The sequence below is a fragment of the Panthera tigris genome, chromosome C2, assembly GCF_018350195.1.
Source record: "Panthera tigris isolate Pti1 chromosome C2, P.tigris_Pti1_mat1.1, whole genome shotgun sequence".
Classification (NCBI taxonomy): domain Eukaryota; kingdom Metazoa; phylum Chordata; class Mammalia; order Carnivora; family Felidae; genus Panthera; species Panthera tigris.
Window position 1 is genome coordinate 67,640,866 of NC_056668.1, and position 14,135 is coordinate 67,655,000.

The 14,135-nt window shown below is 38.4% G+C and overlaps 1 protein-coding gene across 4 annotated transcripts in view; it reads right to left on the bottom strand.

The window, feature by feature from the left end:
• Positions 1-972: 972 nt before the first annotated feature.
• Positions 973-14,135, bottom strand: part of HSPBAP1 (HSPB1 associated protein 1) — a 58,183-nt gene continuing 45,020 nt past the window's right edge. The window contains exons 6-9 of one of the 4 annotated variants that reach the window (XM_042998745.1): positions 12,130-12,213; positions 7,973-8,011; positions 1,993-2,103; positions 973-1,865 (exon numbers count right to left, since the gene is read on the bottom strand). In XM_042998745.1, the coding sequence (XP_042854679.1) occupies positions 1,326-1,865; positions 1,993-2,103; positions 7,973-8,011; positions 12,130-12,213 (774 nt within the window). In that variant the 3' untranslated portion in view covers positions 973-1,325. Of the gene's footprint in view, positions 1,866-1,992; positions 2,104-7,963; positions 8,012-12,129; positions 12,214-14,135 lie in introns of all 4 variants that reach the window. The other 3 variants (XM_015544806.2, XM_007098305.3, XM_007098306.3) reach the window with 3 other exon arrangements.

A 14,135-nucleotide genomic window follows, 5' to 3' on the forward strand; every position in this document is an offset into this window, starting at 1 on the left:
CAGGTCCATACTCCCATGGAGTGACATTCTGGTTAATAAACAATAATTATATAAATAGGTAATTCAAATAAATAGGTATATAGTGGTCAATTGGTAGTAAGTCCTACAGACAGGTTTCTTCCAGACCCTTCTTTTCCTAGGCATGTTCATATAACACCTTCCTCTCTTCTAGAGGGCATATACTTTTTTTTTTGGATGTACTGATACCCTGAGTCTGAAGACTGAGAAGGATGGAGACAGTTGTCAATTCATCTGAAAAGATTACTTTGCTTGGGGTACCTGGGTGGCTCAGTCAGTTGAGCAACTGACTCTTGATTTTGCCTCAGGTCACGATCCCAGGGTTGTAGTATCAAGCTCTGCTTTGGGCTCTGTGCAGAGTATGGAGACGGCTTGAGATATTCTCTCTCTCTCTCTCCTTCTGCCCCTCTCCCCCACTCGCTCTCAAAAAAAATATTATTTTGCTTATCTTTTCTGTTATATATTTGTTTCACAAATGGTTACTCAGAAATCAACATACTTTTCTAATTCTAAATTCTTACTTTGTAATAGTAATAATTATCCCCAGATCTTCTTGCAAATGTAATGAAAGTAGGTAGGATCAATTTCACTAAATCAAACTTTTAGTTAGTTTCAGGAGTCAGTAACCTCCAGTGCTTTTCATTCCCAGGACTGGTGTTTCTAGATGTCTCAGTTCCTTCCATAGAGAGGACTTATATTGGACCCCCATCTACTTTTTTTCCTGCTCTAGATGGCAGGGGTTAACCAGTGAGAATTCTGCAGGTGTCACAAGTGTGATCACTTCAGATCAAGGCTAGAATCCACCCAATGGATGCATTAGGCCAGGGTTTGTCAAACTTTTTAAGGGGACAGACAGTATTTTCAGCTCTGTGGGCCAGCTGTCTTAGTCACTACTCAACTCTGACACTGTAACTCTAAAGCTGCCATAGACAATATGTAAATGAATGGCATGGCTGTGTTCCAATAAAACTTTATTTACAAAACAAGCAGCAGGCTGACCTCTGCTTGAGACTGCTGAAGAGATTACTTTCTGTTAAGAACACCTGGGACTTGAGGTAGGCTGAAAGGATAGGATGGGACAGGAAAGGCAAAGTCACTGAAGAAAGAAGGCCCAACAAATAACAAAGAGCCAGTCTGTCCAAGGAGCAATGTTCATGAATGAAGGTGGCAAGAGACTGAAACACAATTAGGTAAGAACAAGTACATTTATAAGCATGTACCATTAATTTTTGCTCTTCCATCTTTTATTTAAAAATCACACCGTTTCAAAAAATATTTTAAAAGTATTATTTTTAAAGCCATTTTCCTTAGAACCACAAACTTCTTCCTTGTATCAGAAGCTGTGCCACTATCCTGGTTACTTGTGGGTTCAGCAAGCAGTCTAGCAAGTCATCTGTAGAAATAAGTGTTTGAGAAGGAGCCATATTACTATTTGAAGCATTTTGCTCCACAATTGCATCCTCACTTTTACTCATCATTCGTTGCCTCTTGGTACAATGCAATTTTCCAGAGTGTTCTCCATCTTCTCCAACAAAGTCTTTACCATCACCTTCAAATATACTTCCTGTCTTTGAGGGTAGTTCTTCAGAAGTCAGTATTACAGGAACCAGATCAGGGCCAAAGAGACTTGCTGCCTCCTGTTTTACCACTCCCACGCTTAAGTCCTGGCCACCTGTCTGTTCCATCTCCATGTGATTGTGCACATTTAATCCTTCCTTTTTCATGTGCTCTCTGTTTGTTCTCAGTGCTTGGATTTCTACTACCTTAGATGTTCTGTAATAATCGAAAAGGGCGGAAACAGCTCTATTTAAGTACCGACAATTGACTTCATGGGATGTTTCCTCAACCTAAGGAAAAAGAAAAACTCTTTAGAATGGATATGTGCATTTACATGAATTAGAAAGCAAATGTTCTAGCCAGGGTCGATTTATTACAGGAAATTAATTGCCATGATGAAATCCAGAAGCGGCCTACCTCAGTTGGGTTTAACCAAGCTCTGGTATTGTGTGGGTCCTCTGCAGTTTTGAGGGCACACACAAGTATGCGTGTGATTGCCTCTTCTACCCGGGCTTGGTGGTCCTCTTCCTGAGTCAATATCAAAAAACACATTTTTTTTTCATTTGTCTGTATGTCTCATGGCTTAAAACAGAATAGAGTTTAATTGTGTGTCCTATTGTCTTATTAATATAAGCTTTGTTATAGAAGGAATGAACATGTTGTTGGAAGACCACAACTTTTATGTATTCACTATCACCTGCCATCTAGAAGAGCTGCAGAATATTTCACCAACCAAACGGAAGTATTATCTTGTCTATAAGACATAGGCCTTAAGTATGAGCCATCTTTGATGTTTTTTCCAATTTTTTCCATTTGTTGGCATGTTTAACATTTTTTTTTTTTTAAAAAGCACTGAATTTGATAAGCTAATTGAGGAATGGAAGAAAAATTGTAATAAACATTCTTGGCCACAAGAATGGAATGGCTAAAAGTCCAAATACGTTTTTTTTTAAAGATACAATAAGCAAAGACTATAGCGTTAATGATAAATTACATTAAAATCAACTTCTGTTCATCAAAAGGCACCAAAAGGGAAAAAACAAACCAGATGTCTGTAACACATAAAACTGGTAGGAGATTAATATCCAGAATATGTAAAGAATCTGCACACATCAGTAAGACAAACAACCCAATCTTTTAAAATGGGAAAAAGGGGGTGCCTGGGTGGCTAAGTCAGTTAAGCCTCCAACTCTTGATTTTGGCTCGGGTCATGAGTTCATGATTCATGGGTTCAAGCCCTGCACCAGGCTCCACGCTGACTGCATGGAGTCTACTTGGGACTCTCTCGCTCCCTTTATCTCTGCCCCTCCCCTGCTCATGCTTGAGCTCACTCACTCTCTCTTTCTCAAAATAAGTAAAAATTTTTTAAAAATGGGCAAAAGACATGAAGACAAGCATTTCAAAAAAGAGCAATCACATGACTAATAAACATGAAAATATGCCATGAATAATAAGGAGATACAAATCGAGAAACTGATGAAATTGGTGAAAGAGAGTCTCATAATTCCAAGTGGTGGAGAAATGTGCATTGACAGACTCACTGATGGTGGGAGTACAAACTGGGACAGCAGTTTGGAAAACATGTTGGCATTATCTTGTAAAATTGAGTGCTGTATACTCTACAGACCAGCAATTCTACTCCTAGAGAAGTACATAGTTTTTAGAGAAACTCTTGTACATGTGTAACAGAATATTCTATTTATAAAAACAAAAAATAGGAAACACTCAATTATCCAGCAACAGAACAAAGAACGAATAAACTGGGTACATTAATATAAGACAGTATTATACCACTGTGAAAAGGAATTAAATCCCCATGATAAGACACCACTTCACACTAGAATGGCTATAATAAAAAAGAAAATATAAAGTGTTGGTGAGGAAGTGGAGAAATCAGAATCTTTGTACACTGCTGGTGAAACAATACTGCTTGGGAAACAGCCTGGCAGTTTCTCAAAAGGCTAAACACAGAGTTGCTATATGTTATGGTTAATTTTAAAGTTTATTTATTTTGAGAGAAAGAAAGAGTGATTGTAAGTGGGGGAGGGGTATAGAGATTGGGAGAGAGAGAATCGCAACCAGGCTCTGTGCTGTCAGTAAGGGCTTGAGCTCACAAGTTGTGAGATTATGACCTGACCCAAAATCAAGAGTCAGATGTTTAACTGACTGAGCCATCCAGGCGCCCCTGTGACGGTTAATTTTATTAGTCAACTTGGTTAGGCTATGGTACCCAGTTGTCAAACCCTACCTAGTCTAAATGTTGCTGTGAAAATACTTTATAGAGGTGATTAACCTTTACAATCAGTTGACTTTAAGGAGATTATCCTCAATAATGTAGGTGGACCTCATGTGAAGGCCTTAAAAGCAAAGACTAAGGTTTCCTGGAGAAGGGAATTCTGCCTCATGATTGTAATAGAAATCTTGAGACCCTGAGTGAGTAGGTTTCTGGTCTGCCAGCCATCCTACAGATTTCAGACTCCAGACTTAAACTTCAACTCTTGTCTGAGTTTCCAGCCTGCTGGCCTGTCCTTAGGATCCATTAATATAGCATATGATCCAGAAATTCCACTCCTAGATGGTCACACAGGAGAAATGAAAACATATGTTCACATAAAAAACTGTACACAAATGTTAACAGTAGCATTATTCATAATAGCAAAAAGTCAACACAAGCCACATATCCACCAGGTGATGAGTAGATAAACAAAATGTAGTATATTCATTCAGTGGAATATTATTCAGCCATAAAAGGGAATGAATTATCGGGGCACCTGGATGGCTCAGTCAGTTAAGCGACCGACTCTTGATTTCAGCTCAGGTCATGATCTCACTGTCGGTGAGACAGAGCCGGGCATCGGGCTCTGAACTGACAGCACAGAGTCTGCTTGGGATTCTCTCTCTCCCCCTCTCTCTGCCCCTCCCCTGCTCCCACTCTCTCTCTCTAAAAATAAATAAATAAACGTTTAAAAAAAAAGCCAAAACGTTAAAATGTTTTTTTTTAATTTTTTTTTAACGTTTATTTATTTTTTGAGAGAGAGACAGAGCGTGAGCAGGGGAGGGGCAGAGAGAGAGAGGGAGACACAGAATCTGAAGCAGGATCCAGGCTCTGAGCTGTCAGCACAGAGCCTGATGCAGGGCTCGAACTCACGGACCGCGAGATCATGACCTGAGTCGAAGTCGGACGCTTAACTGACTGAGCCACCCAGACACCCCTAAAATGCTTTTTAAAAAAGGGAAGATAGTATGATATATGCTACAACATAGGTGAATCTTGAAAATACATAATGCTGAGTGAAAGATGCTGGCCACAAAAGACCACATACTACATGATTCCCAAATTGGCAAATCTATAGAGACAGAAAATAGGTTGGTGATTGCCTAAAGCTAGAGGGGAAAATAGGTTGGTGATTGCCTACAGCTAGAGGGGAGCAACTACTAACACGCAAGGGGTTTCTTTTCAGGTTGATGAAAATGTTCTAAAATTGATTATAGTATGATCGCACAATTCCTTTTTTTTTTATGAAATCCATTCACTTTTTAAAAAAAAAATTTTTTTTTAACGTTTATTTGTTTTTGGGATAGAGAGAGACAGAGCATGAACGGGGGAGGAGCAGAGAGAGAGGGAGACACAGAATTGGAAGCAGGCTCCAGGCTCTGAGCCATCAGCCCAGAGCCCGACGCGGGGCTCGAACTCACGGACCGTGAGATCGTGACCTGAGCTGAAGTCGGACGCCCAACCGACTGAGCCACCCAGGCGCCCCAATTCACTTTTTTTTTTTTAAATATATGAAATTTATTGCCAAATTGGTTTCCATACAGCACCCAGTGTTCATCCCAAAAGATGCCCTCTTCAATACCCATCACCCACCCTCCCCTCCCTCCCACCCATCAGCCCTCAGTTTGTTCTCATTTTAAAAAAAAATTTTTTTTTTCAACGTTTTTTATTTATTTTTGGGACAGAGAGACAGAGCATGAACGGGGGAGGGGCAGAGAGAGAGAGGGAGACACAGAATCGGAAACAGGCTCCAGGCTCCGAGCCATCAGCCCAGAGCCTGACGCGGGGCTCGAACTCACGGACCGCGAGATCGTGACCTGGCTGAAGTCGGACGCTTAACCGACTGCGCCACCCAGGCGCCCCTGTTCTCATTTTTTAAGAGTCTCTTATGCTTTGGCTCTCTCCCACTCTAACCTCTTTTTTTTTTTTTCCTTCCCCTCCCCCATGGGTTCCTGTTAAGTTTCTCAGGATCCACATAAGAGTGAAAACATATGTTATCTGTCTTTCTCTGTATGGCTTATTTCACTTAGCATAACACTCTCCAGTTCCGTCCACGTTTCTACAAAGGGCCATATTTCATTCTTTCTCATTGCCACATAGTACTCCATTGTGTATATAAACCACAATTTCTTTATCCATTCATCAGTTGATGGACATTTAGGCTCTTTCCATAATTGATCGCACAATTCCTGAATATACTTAAAATTTCTGAACTTCACGCTTTATTGTTTTTCCACAGAGTATTCAAATGCACTTATTTGGGATCCTAAAATAGTTCTATTCTAGTCCATTTGCTTCTTAATGGGCTTTTAAAAAACTGCACTTTTTTAAAGCTACCAAAACTAGTAAAAGAAGTAAAACTCCTCGAAGCTCTCAAAAACCTCCAAGAAATTTTTTTAATTGAGGTATAATTGACACACAATGTTACATTCATTTCAGGTGTACAACATAGTGACTCAACAACTTATACACTGCTATGCTCACCACGAGTGTAGTCACCATCTGTCACCATACAACATTCCTACAATTCCACTGACTCTATTCCCTATGCTGTACCTTTCATCCCCGTGACTCATTCATTCCATAACTGGAAGGCTGTACCTCCCCCTACCCTTCATCCAGAAAGGAGAGGAGTGGGGGGAGATGAGCGAAATTACACCATTACAAATATGTTACATATATATTATTTTACATGTATAAATGCAATAAGACACAAAAATGGAAAAATTATTAGAGCAAGAGGAAAGTTGTTAAAAAATTAACAAAAATATTCTTTAAAGTTTGGGGGAAAATATTAATAAAGTAAATATATTTCAATACTAAAAGAATAAGGAGGAATACTAAAAGAAACAGATTTTAAAAAGGCACAATTGAGAAGAATTGAGAATATACTTTATCCTTTGGAAAATATTAAAATAGAATCTGCACCACTTTAACAGAGAAACAAAGAACAGAGGAATATTGTACCACCTGAACAGAACTAAAATTTCTACTTTTTTCCCCAAATCTATGTGACTTGTGACAAGAATACCAGAGTCAGGAGTTTGCCTGAGTTACCGAATATTTTACGTTTTAAAACCTAAGGGTTTTTGGAGTCAAATTTGGCAACGTGAAAAAACTATGGTTCAGTGCTTGAAGAGATAAGGATAAAAGCAACAAATGACAGAGGAAGATAATAATTACTCAGCTCCTAATCTGCATTCCAGTTTTTCAAGGAAGAATGAATGAACTGTGAAGTATATAGAAGTTATAGAAGGAACTACATTTCTGGCTTGGTGAAGGACAGAAATCATCTACTTTAAGTCAGCGTAACTTGTATACTCAATGACACCAATCCTTTGAAAACTTCTAAGAGAGACAGCTGAACAGACAGTATATAACAAACTTCTAAAAAGACCATAGTGAAGGCTTTTAAAATCTTGGGGCCAGATGAACTCAAATCTAAATAAAACAGGAACAAATGGTATTCTATATAGTACGTTAAGAAAGAATACATCACAACCAAGTATGGATTTGTTCCAGAAATTGATGGCCCATACTAGAAAATCCATTGATTTAATTTACTCAAATACCAGATATTTACTAAAGAGGAGTCTTATTTGATCATTTCCATCGACGCTTAAAAGGCATTCTACAAAGTTTAACACCTTTCCTGAATTAAAAAAACCCCAACAAAATAAGTAATGAATTGACAGATACTTAACATATATATATATATATATATATATATATATATATATATATATACACACACACACACACACAACTCACCCACAAATCCAGCATTTTACTTCAAGAAAAATCACTAGAGAATTCTCTCTAAAATCAGAAAAAGACAAGGATGCCCCCTATCTCCATTATTTTGTATTATTGATTTGGAAGTACTAGCCAATGTGATTGGACAAAGGAAAATAACTACAGGAAAACAAATTGGAAAGGAACAGGTAAAAGTATCTTAATTTTCAGATAATCTGAGAGATACCTTAAAACCCAAGAAAGTCAATAAAAAAATCACTACACACAAGAAAATAATTCAAATTAACACAAAAATCAATAGTCTTCATATACACCAACAACATCCACTCAAATGACATAATGGAAGAGAAGACCCACCTCACTTACCATAGCAGCCAAAAAAAGATAAAATGCCCAGGAATAAACCTTGAAAAGAAATGTGCAAATCCAATGTGAGGAAAACTTTAAAACAATCCTGGAACAAAGACAACTAGACTTGGACGAGAAGAAAGATATCTCATTCCTGGATAGGACATTTCAACACCATACAGCTCATATAAAATTTAATATAAATGGAATAAAAATATCAATCATTTTTTTCCCTGAAGGTAGATGAACTGACTCTAATGATCACATGAAAAAACAAATTCAAGAAGAGTCAGGGAAACACTGCAAAAAAAAAAAAAGGTTTCTGCCCTTACAGATACTAAAACCATACTGTAAGACTTCTCTAGATAAAACAGGGTGAAGTGTTGAAAGAACATGAAGAAAGGCCAATGGAAGAAATAGACCCAACCAAGTACACATAGATATCTAATATATGATTAAAGCAACATTTCAAATCACCAGAGAAAAGACAGACTTTAAAATAAATGATGTCCCTGACAATTCTATTATCATTTGGTAAAAGATAAAAATAGATCTCAGAGTGCCTGAGTAGCGCAGTCGGTTAAGCTTCCGACTTCAGCTCAGGTCATGATCTCGCCGTCAGTGAGTTAGAGCCTGCTTTGAGCTCTGTGCTGACAGCACAGAGCCTGGGGCCTGCTTTGGATTCTGTTTCTCCTGCTCTCTCTCTCTCTGCCCCTCCACTGCGCGCGCTCTCTCTCTCTCTCTCAAAAATAAATAAACATTAAAAAATTTAAAAAAAATAGACCGCAACCTTACATCATACATTAGTAAAAACCACTAAGTGGATGAGAGACCTAAATGTAAAAAAAATGAAACAATCCAAGTTCTAAACTCCTTTATGACCTGGAAAAAGGAAATGTTTTTCTAACTATGATTCAGAAATCAGAAGCAATAACGTTCAACAATATATCCTGTTGGTGAGGCTGTGGAGGAAAGAAACACATCATGTACTACTGATGGAAATGCAAAATGGCACAATCACTGTAAAGTAGAATTTGGCAAAACCTAACAAAATTAAAGATCCATTTACCTCGTGATTTGGCTAACCCACTTTTAAGACTACCCAAAGACACTCTCCTGGCAAATATAAAACAACATGTGCACAAGGTTACTCACTGGCACTATTTATAATTACAAAAGGCTGGAAACAACCCAAACATCCATCCACATGGGAACCAGTGAATAAATGATTCTGTGCCATATAATGGGGTACTGAACAGCTGTTGGGGAAAAAAGTGAAAATATCTCTGTAATATCATGTAGTCAAGTTCAGAATAGCATTATAGTATTGTTGTGTGAAAAAAGCAGGGTGCAGAACACTGTAACTTATTACTTTCTGTGTAAGAAAGGAGAGGAACTAAGAGGGAATATATATGGATAAGCATATAAATCAAATATATAAAGGTTTGTTTATATTATTATTCACATATAAAGTCATAAATATATTTGTTCATTTACTTAATTATTTCCATATATGTTCACAAAGAAGATACACTGGAATGATAAACTAGAAATAATTAAAAACAGAGCCTTGCCCAAGGGAAGAAGGATGGAATGGAGGGGACAGAGAGGAAAAGGAGAATTCTCTACATATACTTTTTAATACCATTTTAACAAGTTAAATGATTAATGTATTCAAAATATTAAATTAGGTCAAAATGGGAAAAAAAGTAAATCCTAATGTTGAAAACACACTGAAACAAACAAATCTACCTAAAATTAGTAACATGACCACAAGTGAAAAGAGTCCCTTCACAGTAATTTCTAAACACAGTACTTTGTACCCCCTTACTGGAATATGATCTAACAATAAAAAGGATCAAAAAGAATCTTAAATTTTATTTGCAAGTTTTGATATTGGAATTTTGAAACTGTAAATGTGAACGTCTTAAACATATATAGGTGAATAAAGGAAATAAGTAGATGTTACTGTAAGGATGGATCTGGATTTTCAGTGTAAGAGAAGAGATAAAAACACAGAAACAAATAGGGAAAAAATTTATAATATTAATCTTGAATTAGAAATATAAATATATCCATATCTACCTATCTACCTACCTATCTATCTATCTTACAATCTAGCTTTATCACTTAAAGGTCTGGAAATAGTGACACACCAGTAAAAACGAACGACAGCCTCAGAGCCCCAATCTCAGTTTCTAAGTACCATCCCTCACTGAAACGAACCATGACCACTTGGAGAAATTACTGATTTCCAAGTGTGAGGCAAGGAAAATACAAGGCAATCCTGAGATATCTTCTTGTACTAGAAAGCAAGGATACATTCTAGGATGAATGAGGACATATCAAAAGGGCACAGGCCCGCTTGAAGGAGTTCACTAACAACACAGAAGAGAACCAAATTCAAAACTATCTTGGCAAGCTGGAATGCTCAACCAAATGACCATGACAACAGCTGAGAGAGGTGACTGGAGTCCTGGATGCAGGTTTAAATAACCAGCTTTACAGCTTCACAAGGGAGGGCAGCCAGACATGGAAGCTGATCATGTGAACAAAAGCACTGGATATTCTCAAGCTGAATATGAACCCAAAGTGAGATCAGATTCCTAAAGGCTAATGCAATATTATAAGCAGCACTGAATAAATTTAGGATCTAAGTCATGTGAGACAGAAATCATATTCCATGAACTGAGGCCTCCTGGTATTTGTACATTAGGAGGGCTACTCTTGACATAATAGTCCTTCCTCCTCCTCATAGCAATTTCTGTTTTTAAACACTTCCCATGTATTAGGCAGCGGATTAGTTTTCCCCAACTTCAGTCTCACAACTACCCTACTGAGGTGGGTGCAGTCATAATCCCCATTCTGCAAGTGAGGAAACTTAGGCTTAATGAGATTAGCTAACTATCTAGGTTAGCCAGCTAATAAAGGTACAGACCTGAAACTTAAACCTACCAAGTTCCAAAGTCTATGACCAAAATGGTGAAGAGTCTGGAAAAAAATAAAAGTCATATAAAAAACAGTATTAAAGAAACCAGAGGTTTTGAGCCTGGGAAAGAAAAATTTAAGGAGACATATGGCAAGTATCGTCAAATATTTAAAAAAGAAAAAAATTCAGGGTGCCTAAGTGGCTCAATTGGTTAAATGGCTGACTCTTAATCTCAGCTCAGGTCCTGATCTCAGGGTCGTGAGTTCAAGTCCCACACTGGGCTCTGCAGTGGGCATGAAGCCTACTTAAAAAAAAATTGTGTATAGTTTCAGAAATAATCGGTACATTGATAAGCAGGCGGGTGACAGCTCCAATATTTAACAACGAAAAGAGCTACCTTGAGAGTGAAGCACTGTCAGGACTGGGAGTGGATGGTATTTTGACATTTGCCCCAACTACAATTCAGCATGCTACCAGCAGAACTGAGTAACTAACTGAGTCTACAGATCTCCCACCATTCCTCTCACCTAATCCCCGATAGTACAGCTTCTTGTGATTAGTATTCCTTATGCTCCACCCATGACAAAGCCCTCCCCATTACCAAAGGATGAGGAAATCCCGAGGGGAGGATACAGTAGCCAAAGAGAAACGAGAGATGCATTCAAAACCTTTGCAATCAAAGCCTCTGGTTAAAGAGGCACAGGTGCAATGAAGGCCTTGGTTGAACCACACTGGGCAGCCATTTTCATTGTCAAGTAGAGCAGGTGACCAGGATTAAGCAGGGCATATTTCAGGGAAAAGTCCTCTGGCAGAAATGAAATGATAAAGTCTTGGCACTCAAAGACTCTACTTTAAGGAAATGTATAAGCCAGGACAAAGAATTGTGCAATTAGTAATAAGGACCCTGAACCAAGAAGCAGTTATCTCTGGCCCAGATGGTATAGAAGGACTGGTAATGTGGAACATACACGGCAGATCTAGACAGGCCCAACACAGTTCTCCTAATAACACTAGTCAAAGGAGAAGACCCTGCACACCAACATTGGGGCCCATCATGTGCCCTGAAAAGAAAGAATGGTGCATCACCGAGAATCCTAATTCCAACCTAAACACCCATCAAACACAGCATAGAATACATCAATGATAGCATATCAAACCAAAGTTAATACTGGAACTTTTTTTATAGACAGACTATATATACCTTAAAAGCAGGGATTACATTTACTTAAAAAAAAAAAAAAAGTACCAGCTCAATCCATGAGTTTATACTGACAGTGACGGGATCGATGGATTCTACGTAATGCCACCAGTGTCTGGGAACAAACAGAACCTGAAAAACAAACAAAAAGTAAGTTAGCACAAGAACAGCACATTTTGTTTTTATGTCAGAATCAGACCCTAGCTGAAACTGCTAGGAATACATACAAATTTATAGTAACATTGCTGTCGGAAAGGGAAACAAGAAACAAAAACAAACACGCAATCTTTGTATTCCTTTTTTTAATTGATAAGTTCATATCTTCTACAAAGAATATTGCTAGCTTTCCAGTCTCCTTAATCCTAAACCTGTTCTGTCTGCATCTAAATATTAGTAAAGGACTCTGAGATTCTAAGTTTTCCTCCTTTCCAATGCAAACTAGTTGTACGCATTCTGAAAGAGGGCATAGGTAAAAATATAGGAAGTAGTTTGTCTTCTCATGGTCTAAAAATGAAGCCAATGAAGAAACAATAGGTGGAAAGGGAGCACTGGATAAGTGATAACTTAGAGGATCGGACGTTGGTGCTAGAGAACGTCAGAGGTGGGAGATGCAGGCAGGAACCAGGGAGGGCAGGGGCAGCCCAGATGGAGGAAGTGCGGTCTTGAACCAGGGTTAGGAGAGAATGTAGACAGAGGAAAGAATGAGGACATGTCAGGAGGGAGAAGTAGCACAGGGAGGTGGGGCTGTTGAGGCACAGAAAGTAGGCTAGTCTTACTATTACAGACAGAGTAATGGGAGATAAGGTGGGAGAGTTAGGGTAGGGCCAGTGGAGGGCCCTGAATTCGGAATAAAAAATCTGGATATTACTCTGTAAGCATTAAAGAGTTGCTAAGAAGTTTTTAGTAGGGGGATAGTCAGAATAGAGACATTATGGGAGAGCCTGGGAAGGACAGGAGATTCTTATAATGGTCTAATTATTAAATGTTAAGATTTAAAATGGAAGATATAGTAAACAAAAGCAACAGACAGAGTCAAGAAGGACTGCATTTGTCCAGATGCAATATGAGATTAGCACCCATGGAAGTTGGGCAGAGCAGATAGGATGATCTTCAGAGATTTAGAAAACTGGTGGCATTTGCTATGAACAAAGTGGAGCTACGATATGGGAAGAAGCACCTTCTAGGAGAACTGAGCCCTAAAAAGGGCTACTGTACTCAGTCATTAGGAGGTCATAAATGTCCCATCAGGTTATACTTTCAGTAAAGTGGTAAGAGAGGGAACCAGTCATTGGTAGATTAAAGAATGAACAGAATATAAGACACACTGATATAATAGAACCACACATTCAAATCTGGCTATGAAAACAGAAGACGAATTACCAACCACTTCACATCTACTAGAATGGCTAGAATAATAAAATAGTGATAATGATAGTAATAATGGAAAATAACAAGTGTTGGTGCGGATGTGAAGAAATCAGAACCTTCACTCATTGCTTCATGGGAATGTAAAATGGTGTAGCTGCTGTGGAAAACAGTTTGGCAATTCCTCAAAAAGTTAAACACAGTGCTGCCATATCACTGCCAGCAATTTCACTCCTAGGTATATAACCAAGAGGACTGAAAACATATGTTCATTCAAAAACTGTACTCAAGTGTCCATATTCTTCATAATAGCCAAAAACTGGAAACAACCCAAATGTCCATTAACTGATCAATGGATAAGCAAAATGTATATCCATAGAATGAAATACATTTAGCCATAAAGAGGAATGAAGTACTGATAACATTCTACAGCCTGGTGCTATGTGAAAGAAGCCAGACACAACAGGCCACTGTATGACTGCCCTTAAGTGAAATGTCTAGATTAGGTAAATCTATAGAGATATAAAAGAGATGAGTGGTTGTCAGAGGCTGGGGGATAGGTGTCTAGGGAGTGACAGCTAACGGGTTGAAGCAACTTTGTCAAGTTACATTATTTGTACTCATAAAAGGAAGCAGGAAAAGAGCCAGTGAGAAGGGAGTGAAGGAAGAAAACAGGCAGGGGAGAGGAG